General features: G+C 45.2%; 6 protein-coding genes across 6 annotated transcripts; 3 read left to right on the top strand and 3 right to left on the bottom strand.

Moving 5' to 3' along the window:
• Positions 1 to 15: 15 nt before the first annotated feature.
• On the top strand, positions 16 to 850 carry BP5553_00488 (Glycosyltransferase family 2 protein; the record flags this gene model as incomplete). Its single annotated transcript, XM_032009111.1, has 3 exons — positions 16 to 116; positions 174 to 325; positions 381 to 850. The coding sequence occupies 3 exons, from the start codon at positions 16 to 18 to the stop codon at positions 848 to 850; spliced, it is 723 nt and encodes a 240-aa protein (XP_031873165.1).
• A 1,857-nt stretch (positions 851 to 2,707) lies between these two features.
• On the bottom strand, positions 2,708 to 3,261 carry BP5553_00487 (uncharacterized protein; the record flags this gene model as incomplete). Its single annotated transcript, XM_032009110.1, has 2 exons — positions 2,708 to 2,779; positions 2,827 to 3,261. 2 exons carry the CDS (start codon positions 3,259 to 3,261, stop codon positions 2,708 to 2,710), a joined length of 507 nt encoding a protein of 168 aa, XP_031873164.1.
• A 591-nt stretch (positions 3,262 to 3,852) lies between these two features.
• BP5553_00486 (Uncharacterized protein) lies at positions 3,853 to 4,933 on the top strand (the record flags this gene model as incomplete). The annotated part of the gene is made up of 2 exons (XM_032009109.1): positions 3,853 to 4,392; positions 4,448 to 4,933. 2 exons carry the CDS (start codon positions 3,853 to 3,855, stop codon positions 4,931 to 4,933), a joined length of 1,026 nt encoding a protein of 341 aa, XP_031873163.1.
• An 859-nt stretch (positions 4,934 to 5,792) lies between these two features.
• On the bottom strand, positions 5,793 to 7,700 carry BP5553_00485 (Uncharacterized protein; the record flags this gene model as incomplete). Its single annotated transcript, XM_032009108.1, has 5 exons — positions 5,793 to 6,214; positions 6,275 to 6,677; positions 6,735 to 6,955; positions 7,000 to 7,157; positions 7,219 to 7,700. The coding sequence occupies 5 exons, from the start codon at positions 7,698 to 7,700 to the stop codon at positions 5,793 to 5,795; spliced, it is 1,686 nt and encodes a 561-aa protein (XP_031873162.1).
• A 4,623-nt stretch (positions 7,701 to 12,323) lies between these two features.
• Positions 12,324 to 15,127, bottom strand: BP5553_00484 (uncharacterized protein; the record flags this gene model as incomplete). Its single annotated transcript, XM_032009107.1, has 2 exons — positions 12,324 to 14,605; positions 14,668 to 15,127. 2 exons carry the CDS (start codon positions 15,125 to 15,127, stop codon positions 12,324 to 12,326), a joined length of 2,742 nt encoding a protein of 913 aa, XP_031873161.1.
• Positions 15,128 to 15,583: 456 nt separating this feature from the next.
• BP5553_00483 (uncharacterized protein) lies at positions 15,584 to 17,301 on the top strand (the record flags this gene model as incomplete). The annotated part of the gene is made up of 3 exons (XM_032009106.1): positions 15,584 to 15,820; positions 15,896 to 16,870; positions 17,053 to 17,301. 3 exons carry the CDS (start codon positions 15,584 to 15,586, stop codon positions 17,299 to 17,301), a joined length of 1,461 nt encoding a protein of 486 aa, XP_031873160.1.
• Between the last annotated feature and the right edge of the window lie 892 nt (positions 17,302 to 18,193).

Here is an 18,193-nt window from a genome sequence, read left to right as displayed (position 1 = left end):
TAGCAACCAAAAGCAATGGCTCCTGGAAACAAATATTCCGTCATTTTACCGACCTACAACGAGAGGAAGAACCTGCCCATTATTGTCTTTTTGCTCAACGACAGCTTCACGAAGAAGTATGATATGGGATCTGTCAAAGATCTAATAAAATCATAATATCTAACAGAATATAGTGGCTTGGAATACGAAATCATCATTGTCGATGATGCCAGTCCAGATCATACCGCTGAAATTGCAAGACAACTGCAGACAGCATTTCCCAACCGGATCATCCTCAAGGAACGTTCGGGGAAGCTTGGACTGGGCACCGCGTACGTTCACGGTCGTAAGAAAATCCCGTATGAAGGCTATTTTGCATTGATTTAACCTCTTGTTGTTAGTCCAATTCGCTACAGGAAATTTTGTGATCATCATGGACGCCGATTTTAGCCATCACCCCAAATTCATACCTGATATGATTCGAGTTCAATCGACAAAAGACTATGACATTGTGACTGGTACAAGATATTCTGGAAAGGATGGAGGCGTCTACGGCTGGGATCTAAAGAGGAAGCTTGTCTCAAAAGGCGCAAACATCTTCGCGGATACTTTACTCCGTCCAGGTGTAAGTGACCTCACTGGCAGCTTCAGGTTATACAAAAAGGACGTGTTGGAAAAGGTTATCATGAAAGTGCAAAGCAAAGGGTATGTATTCCAGATGGAACTTATGGTACTGGCGAAGTCAATGGGATACTCTGTCGCTGAGGTGCCTATTAGCTTTGTAGACCGTTTATACGGGGAGTCGAAGCTTGGGTCATCAGAGATCGCGGAGTATGCAACGGGGGTTCTGAGCTTATGGATGAGGGTCTAGGAAGTTTTTCTGATTGAATAGGGAAGGGATTAGAGACATTGGGTTGTATGTTTAATTATATCGACTAGCAAAATTCCATGCTACAAGCTACCCATATTCTTGGTTCCTTGATAAAAGCTAGCATCTAAAAATCGGTAGCGTTGATTTAGGGATACTTGAGAGCAATACTTGCACTGTTAAGGATACACCTTGGAAGCACAAAGACAAAGCAGAACCCGAACTCGAACTCAAACCGACCCGAAATCCCCTCACTGCGAACAGATACCTGATGAGCCTACATCTTCTTCAAGTCATCTCCGCCGACTCCATCGCTAAAAGATATTATCCAAGGCAGGTGTAGCTCTATAGTTTAGTTGAACCGAAGAACATAGAAAAAGATTCTCCTTCCAGGACTCGACATTCTGTTTCCGATTTTAGCTCTTGCCCAGCAAATATCTCTTAGGGTAATGAGAGGGGAAACGCACGTCAACTCCAATAGAGCATTTACTATTCCGAGCAGGATCACCAATGACCCAGTGCACTTCGGGATCGGATGCCGAGAGGAAGGGTTCCAATACCCCTCCCGCAAAGGGAAGGGATGTTAAGTGGGTGGAGGTGAGTGTGAATGGCATTTTGTTAGCTGTTAAGCACTTCCATCAAGAGTTTGAAAATACTTCAAATTTTGTATAAAAGATTTAGATCATGAGTACTGGTTGTTTTATGTATTGTTAAACGAAAGCGGTTATTGCGGTATATGCAGGAGAATCTTTGGTGGCTTAGAAATCAAATAAATTTTGGGGTATAAAGCGTGGTTTTATATTGGTTTAGTATATGTGGGATGATAGGGCCATAGTTTTACACTTGCGCTCCACTATCACGAGTTGGCGTTTCATGCTTATAAATCAGAATTAGGCTCACACCAGCTCCCACTGGACCGCTATATTCAGATATAATGGGGAAATCTACAAGAGAAGGAGAGTTGACGAGCCTCCCAGTTCATCACTTCAACCAAGTTGCTTGCGTGTGACTTATAAATTCGGATCCGAGTCTCGGAGGTGTGAGTTTATAAGGATGGACTTCTTATGAACTCGCCTTTGTTTACTGTTCTTTGTTCAATTGCTGAAACCATATCTCATCACGAGTAGCAATGCAAGTGTTGTGTCCGCACAGCCACGTTGTAAAGACTCAAGTATATTCCTACAGGACGAGAAGTCACTCAAAAGTCCGCAATGGCCGTGGCAGCGAAGACACAGCTGTTATAACACCAATATATCAATACTTGAGGCTCGGCAAAGAAAAGTTAATGTTTGTTCTTATATCTAAGTCGTTAATGATACCTCCGTCCGCTTATGGGTTACGTGACGAGGGGTCTGAACCGGCTGCAAGGACCCTTGATAACTGTGATAAGGGAACAAAACAGTCACCGTACTGTATCTTAGGCTAGAGAGGTGGCTATGCTACAGGCAGGAGACCGAGATCTGCATAATTCCAGATATAAGTAATATGGAAATTATAGCCGATCTGTGAGGCGCCGGAAAAGGACTCCTTGAGCAAAATCCAGCTGACTCATTAGCGTGCTTAGGACTCGGGTTTTGGCTCAGGTTAGAGCGGCCACTGCTCAGGTTTGAAGACGGAAGGAGATTCTAGTGGGCTGAGTTGTCGTCCGTGATTATAGAGGAAGTATACGTGGAGCAATTGCAGAAGCCCTCACTTTCGGGTCTCAGTACTCTTCGAATTTGACGTTTGTTTAGACATTGAGCCTTATTTTATGAAGGCTACGTACAAGAGAAACTCTCTTTGTGAGTCCAGGTTATATTCTTCACGTATAAATAGAAATTTGCTAACAAGCTCGTAGACTAGCTTAACAGTGACAGCAGTTTAAAGACTTGCAACCAGTTTCTTGTCCTCAATCTGCTTCCAAAGGAGAACTCCGGTAGCCTTCATCCCATTCTGTATGAAAATTAGATGATGTCTATAGTTCTTGAAGGAGAACTTACAGGCAGCAGCAGAGCTTGGACAGGCTTCAATGTCATGAACCTCGTCCCCTGAGCTTCGTGAAGAATGACCTTCCTCGTCTGAACCGACCCAATCCAGTTGGGGTCCAAGGCTATATCCACCTTGGTCGCCAGCATCAAGTCTCCATTCTCTTCGAAGGTTCTGAAGTGCCCGCAGTATGTTGTCATGGCCCTTGAGATAGACACTATCTCATCATCTGAAGCTACAGCCCATTGTGGTGCCTGAATGGGCTTAGCTGCATCCGGATTGGTCAACGTGCAGCTCATATATCCTGATGGTAGAAACATGATCCTCCCTAGGGGCTTTTCACCTAACGGCGTGGCAATCGGTGTGAGGCTTTCTCCTGCGTAGAGAATGAACGAGACTAGCTCCCACGCACCCTCAACTCGAGCTGCGTTTTTTAGTGTGGATGCCATTGTGGAGGGGCAAGACAAAGGTTAACAAAGCTCCTAGAAAGTAGATAATTGTCTTAGTAACAAAGTACAATAGACTAATTGAAGAACAATATAAAAAGGGTGTTTGCTCTTATAATCCGAGAAGAGACGGATTTGAAATACTTCGTAAATGATGATGTTGTTGGCTGTGATGATGGGAAGAGTTTCAAATTTTGATCCTAAGTCACTGAGTCGTCGGCATTCGCTAAGAGGGGTAGTCGGATGAATGTTCAGCATGATTCATGTATTACATCTTGTTTTGTTTTGGGTTGCTCCGAACCCGTGAAACAGAAAGCGGCAGTTGTCTGCCGCCTGCCGATGCTAACTTTATCGCCTACAAAATCGACAGGCCGAGTGCCGAGTGCCGAGTGTGAACATCAACGCATGGTTATGGATAGTAACGGCAATGTGTCAACTTTAGTGTCACTGTGCGAGTTAGAACCGCTCTCAGAAATGTATAGGTGTTTATATTTATAAAGGTGTAGCCTCCTCGGCTTCTAATGGTAAGTATTTCAACAGCATCATATTTCCATACAAATCTCACATCTTATTATCTTGATAATCACTGCAAACATGGCAAAATTGATTGTTGTAGTCGGGGCAACTGGCGGACAAGGAGGTGGAGTTGTGAATGAGTTCCTTCAAAGCCCCGAATATCGCGTGCGAGGTATCACGAGGAATCCCAGCAGTGAGAAAGCGAAGGCTCTCGTCGCCAAAGGGGTCGAGGTGGTCGCGGCTGACTTGAACGATGAGAAGAGTCTTGAGAAGGCTTTCGAAGGAGCTTATGCTATTTTCGGAGTTACCGACTATTACGATTACTTCTTCACCAAGGGAAAAGATGCATCTATGGAACTCGAGTTCACTCAGGGCACGAACATGGCAAAAGCCGCATCCAGAGTTCCGACTCTAAAGAGATACGTTTGTAGTACCCTTCCTCATACCAGCAAGATCACAGAGGGCAAAGCAATTGTTCCTCATTTCGAAGGAAAGGGTCGTGCTAGTACATTCATCAAAGAGAACTTGCCAGAATTATATGCCAAGACAACTTTCACAATCTTCACAATCTTCGCCGTCAATATGCACCACTACCCAATCTTTAGGCCTGTCTACCTGGTAATTTCCCCCCCTCTGACAGATGACTTTGCACAAACTGCTAATAGGATGCTAGGCGAGTGCGCAAAAGTGGGTGCAATTCTACCCTACTTCGCCTGACTCTCCATATCCATGCGTCGGGGATCATGCCACAAACTCTGGCATTTTTGTGCGAGCCATTGTTGAAAGGCCTCCTGCGGAGGCTGGAACCTACGTGAGATGTAATGTTGAAGATTTGACTCTGGAATCGTACCTCGCTTTGTGGGGAAAGGCGAGTGGGATTTCGCCTGCGCCAAATTCTACGAAGGTGGTGCAAATTTCGGTCGCCGACTATGTCTCTCTCTGGGGTCACATGGGGGAAGAGCAATCAAGTCAGTGGGTATTCTTTGAGCATTTGGCAAAGATGAGGCAACAGGGTTTGATTGGGGATGACCTCCCCGGCGCGACTATGGTAGAAGGCGTGTCTTTGCTGTCTGAAGATGAGAAAAAGGGGCTGAAGAGTGTCGAGGCCTCTTTGGGGGAACTAGATTGGTCTAGTATCATTGTCCGCAGCTCTTTGTAAATAATAAAATCATTTTGGCCTGCTTAACAGCCTGATGTCGATGTATCTAAAATATAAGTATGAGATAAGGTGGAGACAGCAGGCAGTACGTGAAATCTTCCTTTATAATCGTTGTAGCACATGATCAGTTTCGTGGATATTCTACACATATCCACCGACTAAAAGTTAATATTCGAAACCTAATGTGACGGAGCTGGAGCGACGCCCAGCACGTGCGCCCACTCCAGCTGACCGATCACGTGCAGCATCACGTGTATGTGGCACGTGACCCGCCGAGGGGATGTATACCCTTAAAAAAGTCGCACTCTCTCTCCTTTCTTCTTTAGCTTAATATCTTCGTACCTACGATTATAGTCGAATAGAGAGATAGTTCTTTAATTACAAGGCACTCTCATTTGCATTAGTGACACCTAACGCTGCATCCTAGATAGCTTTTGGTCAGGGGCTCTAGCTCCACAGCCAAATATCTGAGTAAAACTCAGATCCAGCCAGTATTACTAGCTCTAGACCTTCTAGACTAGAACTGCAAAATCTGACCCAGGTGATCTCACCATTGATCTTGAGTTATACTGATGGAGATATTTAATTCGACTACAGAACATATGACATGCTCTCCATTCCAGATGAGAAGCCCAATAAGACAGTCGTAGAAACATCGTAGTTACCACCTCTATGAGTTCCAAGTTACAATTAGCATGGCGTCATAGATTTCCTGCTCACAAAATCATGCCACAATTCAATGCTTTGAAGCTAGGCGACCAAACCGGGCATTTTAAGAAAAGTCAAGCCACATACAGCGAATTTTTATTTTATACAGAGAGCTACTTAGTGGCATTGAATAATATAGCGAAAGCCAAAATCATAACTTATTAGGTCTATCAAGATACCACGTAGAATTCGCGCCTGCCATCTCTCTCATTGAGAATCCATTACCCAAATAGGCGAATCTATTGGTCGAGTCATACACGTACTCGAAATCCTCTCCTCTGAACCGTTCAAGCATGTGAAACCAGTGGACCCTGCTCCCGGGATGCAAAGCAGTCACAGGGCCGTCCATTTTGCCATTCTTAAACCACGATCGGCAACTACCCGCCCATGAGGTCCGGGGCATGAAGGCGTTGATATGTGTATTGAAGTCTCGAACGGCTGAATTGGTTGGTGAGACGGCTTTGATACCTTCGCTTTGGCATTTTTGAATGATTCGTACGATATACTTAGCCATGTGCTCTGTAATGGAAAGAACACTTCCATGGCCGATTGGGGCGTTTGGACCTAGAAATGCTAAAATCTAAGCTTAGCCAAATACTACTTGGGATGGCTAGTTTAATCTGTGGGACCTACTGAAATAATTGGGGAAGTCAGGGATTGCACAAGACATATACGCTGTCGGAAGCTGTTGCGTCCAGATATCTTGAAGATTGCGATTTCTTCCAATCAATGGAAATCGCGGGCAGAAAGAAACATCAAAACCAGTTGCACAGATGATTGCATCGACTTTCACGACCTCTCCTGATTTAAGTTGAATGCCTTGAGGAAGTACACGCGTTATTGAATCGGTGATGACTCGAACATTGCCAGCTTTTAAAGCTGGCATGTATCCAACTCCAGGTGTCAGCCGCCGACAACCCACTGGAAACTTAGGTACCAATGCATCGATGAGTCGCTTGTCATTTTGCAATTCTGACTTCATATATGCAGTTATCATTGCAAACGCTCGGGAAGCTCTGTCACTGCCCGCAATGACCTAGGTATTGAAAATTAGCTGTCCCGTCTCATAAGTCTCAATAAAGTAGACACCCACAATTGGAAATGAGGTATTGCTTTCTTTCTCGACCGTCTTGACAAATCGATCATACAAGCTAAAGTCTTTCTTGAATTTCTCGATCTGCGAGCTGGAAAACTTGTCGCCATCCATGTCAATTGTGCTCAGGATAGGGGCAGCATTTCCAGCTGCAAGGGTCTGTAGTTGCAGAGGTACGATCCATGTTGGAGATCTCACGAAATGGACCAGTTGCTTGACGTCTGAGAGGATTAATGCCAATTCATACTCCAGGATGTCTACTAACCAGGCTGGATTGCTGGAACAATTTGGATTCCCGATGATCCATTTCCAATGACCGCAACTCTCTTGCCAGCATACTCGAAATGCTTTGGCCAGTCTGCACTATGAATGAGTTCGCCAGTAAAGCTTCGCAAACCCTCGATGTCTGGCCACTTCCAATTGCTAATAGGTGTTAGCTTATACTATAGACACACGTAACAGGCCGCGGAAGTGGCTAGCTTACTTCAGAATCCCCGAGGCATCTAGTAGGAAGTGACAGTAATCATCAAATATCGTATTTGTAACAAGATTTTGTACCTGCAACTTCCAAATACCTTGCTCCTCATCCCATTCAGCACGCACCACTTTGTGTGATGTCAAAATGCTTTTGTCAAGCTTTTCCTCATCGCAAAGTCTGCATAGGTACTGTTGAATCTCCTCTGCAGGTGAAAAGAAACTGGTCCACGAAGGGTTTGGTTTCCATGAGAATTGATAACTATGAGAAGGAATGTCGCATTTGCAGCCGGGATATCTGTTCTCATACCAGGTCCCGCCCACCTTTGGGTTCTTTTCATAAACAACATGCTCGAAGTTCGTAAGACGGTTCCGTAGAGTGCGTATCATATTGAGGCCGCTGGCACCGGCCCCAATGGTAACGACTCGAACATGGCGAACGCTACCAAGAGGCTCCTCTCGAATCGCGTATGCGGATGTGCTGGGAGACATAATGATTGGTAATTGATATGATCTAGGAAGAGGTAGGCAGTTGCCGAACTTCTCTATATACTATGAATTATTTCTTCCTTCATGTTTCTTGTCAGCCGCAGCGGCTGGCATTCGGTTGATAATTGCGGTGGGTGTGAGGGACGGCGATCGAACATGTCTACCGACTACCGAAATCAGGTGCCGAGCTGTGGTTTTGTACGTTGGATCATGGCACATGACATCTACCGATGCTAAATTGTCGGAGGAATTGGAAGTCCGTACTCCATAAAGTTAAGATGTCTAGTACCCGGGCCGTCGAGTGTACTTACGAAGCCGTTACGGATTTATGCAAGATCGTGAGACGGATTATCTACTTGCCAGTAAATCATTTCTACCACGGGACCAAATATGATCTAATGAGGAACCTTGTAACGACTATTCTCCGAAATAATAAAATTATTTCAAGAAACGGGGCTTCCATAGCCGAAGACTTTCTAAAATCCTCAATTGCTCATCAAACGAGCGGTAGGTTCGGATAACGTCCAAGCCTCGCAAGGAAAACCCCTTGAGAAATCCGGAAGCGTCGCTCATACACAAAAAGATATTCTCGAAACTCGATTTATCTCTCGGGCCTGTATGAAGATAGAAGATATGCTCAAGTGCAAACAGTAGTGAACTTGTCATATAAACCAAATTGTCGTTGAAATTTGCCTACCGATGAAGGGATATATGTAGCATACTAACCACTCGATAGTTGTCGTCCCTAGTAAAGATGAGATTCACCCAGTTGGTATGGGCATGTTTGGCGCCCAAAGGCTTAGTCCAGAAAATATCGGTCACACCACAAGTCCAGGAGTACAAGCTCTGAACAGAGAGTGAGGTGTGTCGACGAGTCTTTCTTGTAGCCATTGCCTGTCTCCGATAGGTTAAAAAGGCAGATACCTGGGATAAGAAAGGCGGAGAATAGTCAACTTGTCAATCAAACTCTCCTGCGCCCTTGAAAGCGCATTGCACTTGTTGAATCCTACTCTAGTCAACAGTGAAATAGACAGGAAGCAATCGAAAACCGCCATCGTGGCCATTTAGTCATTGCTACGTAGCTTAGTGTATACCCTTGATCAGTAACAATCGCAGCATTCTATGTTAGCATATGACCCTGTTTGAGATTGTAATACTGCGCTGAAGATTACAGAACTAGCCACCTCGATTTGCATCAAAAATCAATTTCCAATACCGGCCTCAAATTCAGTGATGTCCCGAAGCCCAAGTTCATGCAGCCTCCTGAGATGCCACCGATGCAAAAGTTTTTGGTTGAGACAATTATGACTTTGCCCGGGACTACATGAGAGGAACAGTTCCGCCGGCGCAACGCCGCGATCGATGCCGTCGCAGCTTACTGCCACTTTCAAGAGGGCAGAGCTGTTGTATTGAGGTAAAGTTCCAGCGGCTTAAGTGTTTCAGCGACACATCGAGAATCTTCGTCTTCAGGTCCAAGCCATGCAGTGACGTGTACGGCCTCCTCATAGATGCGCAGCATCAAGTTTACCTGTTGCGCACGCTCGTCCAGATCTTTGTGATTGATACAGAGTGCATCGATCCCCAAGAAAGGAACAGCAAGTCACCCACCGCGGTAGACCCTCGGCCCGCTAAGACCCTGTCCGCCGCTCACCTATAATGAATCCTGACTAAGCAGCACCAAATGGGCCACCAGGCTCCAGGCAACTCTTTCCATCAGCCATTTTCATGTCCTATTCTTTCTTATATGCTCGCATTGTCTTATACCTACTGTCGACTCCCTTTCTGTTAGAATATGGGAGTTATGGGAGTTCCCCTGGCCGGCTGATCAAGCCACTTAGGCACCCCACTTGGCACTTCTCTACTACAAGGGAGAAATGAGATACAGTACTAGACATTAAGTATTGGCCTTAAGAGAAAACCACCATTTCTTGTATAGAACTACAGCTATTGAATTATTAAATAACTTCATCAAAAATAGAGCGATTCGAATACAAAGTAGATGAAATCTATTTTAAACTAAATGATAACAATTCTGCTAATTCAAATAGTACTTTCAAATTCCTAATACTTTGTATATTACTTATCTGCTTCGATATAAGCTATAATCCGCCTCGGCATACTCTCTATTAGAGACTCAAAAAGCTCGTCGGGCAACGTAGCCCAAGCTACTTTTAGAGCTTCTTCTAGGTCCTTTCGATCCTACTCTGTCTCCCCTATAACTGTAACTAAGTGTAGGAATAGCTCTAATACTTTCTTTTTCAAAACTTATTAAACATTCTCAATTAAGTTGAGATCAGGGGAGTAAGGAAGTTAATTATAAGTCTCTATTCCGTGTTCTTCGAACTATTCCTTGACTTTTTTTGAAGTATAGATTAGGACGTTGTCTTATATGAAGATAAGATCGTCTTTGTAATAAGTAAGGAAAATAGACTCGAGAATGTCGATATAAGAAATAACAGAGTAGTTATTCTTCTTCGACTCGAAGTCTCTATTTATTATATATAACTCTGTCCTTTGTGTATATCACTAGAAAGCTGCTTATACTATTACTCTTAGCTACTTTCCTTTCTTATATATTGTAACTATCTCTAGCTTCCATTTGTTGTCAAAGACGCCGAATACTTATTCTACTACTTTGCCCCGTCTATACTCTGTAGAATATTTATTATTCTATATATATTTCCTCTACTATTCCATGTCCTAGTACTTCTTAACTTTGTACTAGAGTAGTCGAATAGCAGCTACTTTACTAGTAAATTCCGGTCTTTTATTTACGTGCTAGTAGAATAAGTTATTCGCTCGTACAAAGTTCTTGATATAAGTATTACTCATTTTGAGGCTAGTATCTTCGCGACATTGTTGGAACGTCAATTTCGGATAAGATCGGAGATTTCGGAGTATAGATCAACAGTCCCGTTCAGTATAGAGAATTGGCCTGCTAGAACGAGATAGAGACACTCTGTTTGATCTTAATATTTCAAGGGCAATTGTACCCCTCACAGCGGAGCGAGAGACCTTCATTTCGAGCTCAATCTGGCGGGCGGATAAACCAGCGATACGTGCGCCAATAATACGTCCTCTTTCATAAGGAGTTAATTCAGGACCCTTACACTTCCTATTCCTATCAATAGGGCCTAGGGGAGAGCGTGGTTGTTCCATAATTAATAAAAAAAGGATGAAGGAGGAAAAAAGAAAGTCGCGGTTTGACACGCTTTTACGTGTTTCGGCTAATACTTAGTGTCGGTCACTGTATGTGTACCTGCGATGAGCTGAATACTCGGATATTATTGTATCTTATACTAATTAGTATAGTATATAATGATAGAAGCCCTGGGAAGCTATTCGGTACTATTTCCTTGAGTCACCTGATTGATCACCTGACCTTATACATTCATTTGTTTATATATATGAAGCTTTCACCCTATAGTATTAAGCTCCTTAATCAATTCAATTATCCCATTCCATGACCCATTCTGACCAATCAATTACCTGTATTACGTGTACCAATTTGGGTCCCAATTATCAACACTTTCCGAACCACTATCAGGCTGCTCTACGTGGGCTCAATTATGCACGGTGTCATCGTTTGTGATTTGAAAACACTAGACCTCGATGACAAGCCTACGTACTGCTGCTTGTCATATACTTGGGGAGATCCATGGGGTCTCGATGTCGAACAGCAGTGCTTCGCCTTACGCTGTAACGATCGATGTATTCTCATTCGGGAAAATCTGCACAATGCATTGTGCCAACTGTGGAAGATTGCGAGGTCCGATCTAAAGGGTATTTGGATCGATGCTGTATGTCCATAAGTCGATTAATACTAAACAAAACACCCCAGAAACTTGAGGTTTGGACCTCTAGTCGGATGGGGAAATATATGAGGATATTTATAGAGCAAGCGAGACAGCGGGAGGCTTCTGGCAGGATCTTGTTTGCTAAGGTACCTTCAAAAGGCCTTGTTCTACAGCGGGATCAGGGGTATATTAACAAGGGAATCCCTAGAAGGCTCTCTCTTCCTCCTCCATCACTTTCCCTCGCAGTTTCGAAACACCCACCCACCTCCCTTTCACATTAGTTAATGGCCTCTTTTAGAGTGCGTAAGCAGGTTGAGAGCTTGCAAAACAATCTCTCTGCGTCAGTTATTTTAGCTCTTATAGCTGTTCTAGCCGCATTAAGTTGCGAAGCTATTAGTTGAAGCTATATCCAAACCGGCATTCATACATGGAAAGTGATGCGAAATAAAAACGGCATATAAGAGAGGGGTTGAAAAGGGATATCAAGTAGCTCCTGCATGGTAGTAGAAAAAGGAATAAATACAGTAAGCTTGAAATGGGCCTCCTTGAAAACACTCTCTTGGCACATCTAGCAAGAAACAATATAAGTTGTATGCGGTGTAAAAGTCAGGCAGATGCACCAAGTCCAAACTGTAAGTAGAACTGTCGATTATGCACACTATATTTGATCCTTTTTCTGAGCTCATACTGTAGGCTATGGCGTGAAGAAATGCAACAATTGAATTTCGTACTGGTACTTGACGAGGGTGTTTAGACCCACTTCTTTAAAGTTTTAATGGAAAGTACACATATTTATCATTTAATGAGGGCTTGATTCACGTCTCTATGCTTAAACTAGGAGAATCTCTACTATCTCCGTCTCCGGGAGAACACCAGCCCGGCACACCGTCCCGACGCGTGCAAAAGCGTCTCCCTTGCAATCTTTCATAACGAGCACTCCCGACTCACGCACGTCAACCTTCACCCACCAGAGCTCCGTTGCATCCCAGTCTCTCTCATCCGGCATGTCGAGAACGCACCTGCCTATCCGCTCTCCTTCTGGAGTATGCACATCCCTCTGTCTATGCATGATCCTGCCATCTTTCCACTTATTCGGCTGCAGCCAGTACTTAGGATTAACGGATTTGTTGTTCTGGAAAGGGCGTAAGACGACTTTCCAGAGCCGAGTCGACAGCTTCAGATACCCACCACTGACTTCGCCGTAAGGATTTTGCCCGATCGGTGTGGTCTTGGCTTCCAAGACCCGCACATCACCAGCGGGAGGGTTGACGTCGCCATGTGCTTTATCCAGCTCAGAAGGACGGAGATCCATGCGGATGGGACCTTCAATCGCCGCCCACGACCAAGATGGGGCCCTGTATTTTGCAGGCCGATGCCACGTCGAGTCCTTGGTAGCAAAAAAAGTGTCCACTTCCCATAATAAGTCGTGCGTGAGGTCCTGTCGCCACAGCCCAGCGAGGTACTCGTCACCCGTCTGGAGCTGGATCTCCTTCACAATACCCGAGAGAGCCGTGAGCCTGTCACTCTCGTACGTCAACTTGCGCTTGGTGAAAGCGTTCACCATGGATGCCCAGCGGCCAACTACTCGCTCCCTCTCTCTCGAGTAGTGGTAAAGCGTAAAAGGATAGCCAAGGTGTTCGAGCGGGTTTTTAGCTGGCATAGCGTTCAAACGCGGAGCCAGGAGAGGAGGGTCGGGGTTCTCGTACTGCTCCACGACATAGCCATGCTCGACATCCATGGAGCTGTCGCACAGCCAGCCAAGCATTTCGTTTCCATACACGAGTACCCTTGGAGAGAGCGTCATCTCCTGAAAGCACCACGCTCTGCTGTCTGTTGGTTGTCGCTCTTGGAACGGCGTGTTTTCCTGCTTGTAGTCGATGTAGATAGGCTCGTAGTCAGAGTCGTTACACCTCAATTCGACAGGCGGGCCAGGTGGGATGGTCCGCGGCCGAAAGATACCTTGCTCGGGGCTTTCTGAAGCCGACGCACTGATGGTGAGAAAAGCATTGCCGTAAACACTGGCCATATTGGCTGACTCCTTCTCCCAGTCATCCTTGGAGTCCTGTAGAATGCACAGTGAGTCTATCCACAAGTATTCGATACCAAGTTCTCGGGTGATTATCACGGCATCTTGGAAAGTTTGCGGCATTTCTTTCAGCGGTATTCCTTTCTGATGATCGGCCAGGGTGTATGTGGTCGTCACCAGTGGCCGAGTTTTCCCCCAGCAGTGGCTCAGTGCAATGTAGAATCCACGAGCATCGGTTTCCGCAACACAGAGCTGTGGAGGGTTACAATCTACGTATATATACCTGGTAGGGAGAAGCGGTATAGGCTTTGAGGGCAATTCGACACCGTAGTAATTCCATGGGTTTTCCTGCAAGCCGAGGAGCTCTTCGCTGCGGAAATATAGTTTATTATTACCGTCATCGATTGGACCATAGGAATTTCCACGCCGAGGAGCATGCATTGTTCTGTTGAGGACTCCTCGACTTAATGGTGATCGTTTGGTCAGTGAGCGAGTATGATTTAGTTGTGCTGCGGTGGCTTCCTGAAGTTGCTTGAGATTCGACGTTACGATAGCAGGGTCTGATCCAAACCTTGGCGTGGAGACCTCGGAGGAGGAGCCTGAAGGCGTTACTGGTCCAGGGGAACTCAACCTGGCACGTTTTGGAGGCCGTTGTGATGGGATCTGTGTCCCAGAAACCTCGTGGTTCTCAGACTTGTCGTACTTACTCCCTAGTTCATTAAATGGTCCAGGGGGCATAGGTCTGTCTCGTTTTGGAGAAGCCGCATAGAGTTCACACTCATCGTTCTCATATTTCAGAGAGTCAACTGGTTCAGCAACGTCCAGGGAAGAATTTTCGGGACTTTCCACAACAGGGTGACTGTCTGACTGTTCCGAGTCGGATCTTAGCGAGTTGTTGCTTGGGGACCTGGCCCATTCATCTGAGTACTCTGTCCAGCTGTATGGACACACAGCTCGCTGGCAGTGCGTATGTTTTGTTAAACAAACCGTCATCCAGTGAGCAATAAGCTTAAAGCATGCAGCGGAATTGGCTTGTGATTGAACACGGCGCCCTGCGTAGGGATCGTGGGTGAAGATATCAATGCCTACCCGCACATTTAGTTTTCTCTGTTCCTGATGCTATACAAAGTAACTTATCTATTTTTACGGGGCTCTCGGTAAAGTGACACGCTCCCACGGGTCCTCAATTTCAGACCCAGCTCAAAATCATCCGGCTGAAGAGAGCAGGCGAAGAGCACGGCCGGCGCCTTCGCAGTTTGCAAGTTATATAACTGCCAGGTCGCACCACTTTTATGCCACCTGCTTTCCGAATTTTTGAACTTCTCGATAGCTTTCTCTTTATTTCCCCAAATCATGCCGTCAACGGTCAATCGGACAGGAAAATCCATGAGCAGGACATCGTCTTCCTCTTCATCGTCTCCGTTCTCCTGTCTATCCTTAGACTCTTGCACGCGATCAGCGTCAACTGCTTTCCAGAGAATATCGCACACAGAGCACAATCCACCGTCCGCAGATGCCTGGAGAGCGTGGAAAGATGGCATGTGCTTGTAGCCATGAGGCCGATTTAGGGATTCGAGGGTGATATTGTCGCACACGGTACAGAGCATTGCATCTACTGTGAGTGAATGTCGCGTTATTACAGGAAGCGAAAGCAGAAATTCCAATTCTTTCCGTATAGTAATAATAAACTGTCGACAACGATCGTCAGTTGTATAAAAGGGATGTTTAACTCGGGATCGACTGCCCGGCGTTTTAGATACTTCCCGCGTCCGACGATAGGATTTCTAGCCAATTGTTCCCTGACATACGATGCGCCCTGAAACAAGAGAGCCGTTGCAGACCTTTCGCGCCATCACAGCCCTAAACAGGCTGGCCGAAGTCCGGGTCTGACTCGCGGGACTTGCTGGCTTCTCTCGTTAACGAGTAAGAATGATGCACTCTGCATTGACCAAGAAGATATAGAGGGAAAAACACAGCAAGTCGCGATGATGGGCCAAATTTACAGGTTTGGCCACAAGGCCTTGATTTGGCTAGGGGAAGCAGGGTCAGGTACAACGAAGGCAATGGCGAAATTGCAAGATCTTGCACAGGAACAAAAGAAATTTGAGATCAAGAAAGAAAAGTTCTTTCGAGATTACTACCGTAAAGAATCGAAACGCAACCAAGGAGACGCGCGGACTTGCTTCCGTTATCCGGAGCATCTGGTCTCTTCGGCGCTTTGCGCAAATCTCCAGATCCAATCCGAATGGGAAGCGAAGCTTGAAAAGCTACTGAAGACGCGGTCTAGGTTCATGGAGGATGTAAATGGAGATTTCTAGCAGGGCTTTTATAACTTTTTCTCACGGTCATATTTCCGACGCTTATGGATTATCCAGGAGGTTGATTTGTCTCCTACGGCTGACGTTCTATGCGGAGTGGACAGATGCAGCTGGAACATATTTTCTGTGGCTGCTCGTTATCTTCGAGCGTGCCTAAAGTTGCCAAGTAATCAGATTCTCAACGTTATCCTTCAGATCTCGGACATGAAAGGGAATCTGTCATATAAATATCCGGATATCATCCACTTAGTATATGAGCATGATGAAGCTGGTGTTTGGGTTTCAGAAGTACTAGGCCATTTGAAAGCTGTGGAGTTAAAGCTTCGGAGGTCCTTAACTGTTCTCCTAATCGCCTTCTCGAGATCTAAAGCACAAGATCCAACTGATCGCATTGCGGCGCTGTTATCATTGACTAACGATACTAGTCAAAGACTGTTGAAACCAAACTACTCTTTGGGCGCTGGACATGCTTACCAACGGGCTATGATCAAAGCCTTTTCTGAGAACATGGGACTTGTTCTTCTCGAAAATTTTGTGTCGCCATCACTGAGCCACATACCGGGAACATCATCTTGCGTACCGGATTTTGCATGCTTTTCTCCCTGGTGCGATGTACTGGAGATTTCGGAGGAGCATGATTTGGACCATGATCCATATCGTATCGAAGACAACTTCACTCATCCAGAATTCACAGTCCACGGTAACCTTCTCTCAGCATACGGCGAAGTACTAGATTCTATAGCCTATTGTACATCTATCATTTCTCCAGCTGGGATGTATCATTTTCAATCAAATCATGCCATCCGGGAAGGACATCTCATTTTGGATCAATGCCTGCCCAGGGTGCATGATTTCACGTTTATTGCCTCAGTCCAGGAAGGAGTCCTCTGCTACGAGAGCAATCCATGGCTACTAGAAAAATCGATTCTAGATATCATACAATCTCGCAACGGTCAAGCCGCACTTCAAGATAATGGAACCTCCCTCTCCCATTATCGCATTTATGCTCGCGATGGCACAAGAAAATCCAAGGTAGATGGAAGTCAAAGGCCGGATTCTTGGATTTCTGGCTTAGTCAATGGGAATCTGTCAATAAGGCCTTTCAGCTAGGCCGGGTAGAAGAAAAGGATTTGTCCGACTTGGAGTCCGGTTTGATGAAATAGAAATCGAAAAATTATCATGATTTAATAGCTTTAATACACCACTGGGCACAGCAAAAATGGAGCTCTCAATTATACGTCCACAATCAAGGTCGCCAGCTCTTGAGAACAGCCGATGGATGGTTGGCAATTGGTCCTGCTAGGATTAATAGTCTCAAGGTTGGTGATTTAATTGTAAGCTTGGGTGCCCGTTCAGAATCCTATGCCTTGCGGCCTTTGGCGGATGGAACACACTTATCACGAGGTTTGGTAGAAGTCGAAGACCACTCAGCGGTCAACTACAAGGAGCCTAAGTTTCCTTGAGAGTTCAAAATACGATAACGACGCTTGATTGGAGTTGAATCACCCTATATGTTCGTACTATACCAGCGCTTTTCCTCTGATCGAGCTTTTATCGGGTTCGTCACAGAAATGAAATATATGAGAGGTGTTAGTTAGACGTAAGGAAAACCTACAAGTGGACGAATATAACCTACTAAAGTACTTCAAGCTCTTTATCTATTAGTGTGCTTGTAGAAGTATAGTAATGACAGATTTGAGACGTATAACTGCTTTGAGATACGTTACTCTTCGGGCCCCTCGTTGAAAGTTCGACAAGTTCTGGTGGTATTGATAGGTAACCTAATCCTAGCCTAGAGTGAACTACCCACCGGCTCGTTGGCGCACTCCCTATACCAGAGCCCTTACTGCTTTCAAGTGTCACTCTAGCAAGCGGGATAAGCTAAAATTCAAAAGGTACGCAGGATAATTTCAACTAATAAATCAATATAGAATTGGAAGAGAGCTAATTTTGTCACAATATTTCAAACCATGGTGGTAGTAGTTTAGAGGACTCAGCAAGTTAGCTTATCCCAATCATAAGAGGGTGCTTGGAGCACACTCGTCTTAGGGTAAGATTGTTTAATTGAGCTTCGTCTCGAAAGTTGGATGAGCCGACCTGAGCGGGGCCTGAGCTTGTTTGAGAAGGGGCGCCAACGGGGTTACGTGAGCCGAAGGTTAGGAATAGTCGAGATTCCGGCGGGAATAAGAAAAAAGGGTCTCTGTTAGAATATAGGAGTTATAGGAGTTCCCTTAGCTAGCTAAAAAAGCTACTTGGGCACCCTACTTGGCACTTCTCTACAATAATAGAGAAATAATATATATATATCTATAATAAGCCGAATACTCGGATACTATCGCTTCTTCAAGCTATACT

This window comes from Venustampulla echinocandica, assembly GCF_003357145.1.
Source record: "Venustampulla echinocandica strain BP 5553 chromosome Unknown scaffold_0, whole genome shotgun sequence".
Lineage (NCBI taxonomy): Eukaryota > Fungi > Ascomycota > Leotiomycetes > Helotiales > Pleuroascaceae > Venustampulla > Venustampulla echinocandica.
The sequence above is the reverse complement of the archived record's forward strand: the minus strand, read 5'-3'. Positions and strand labels throughout refer to the sequence as shown.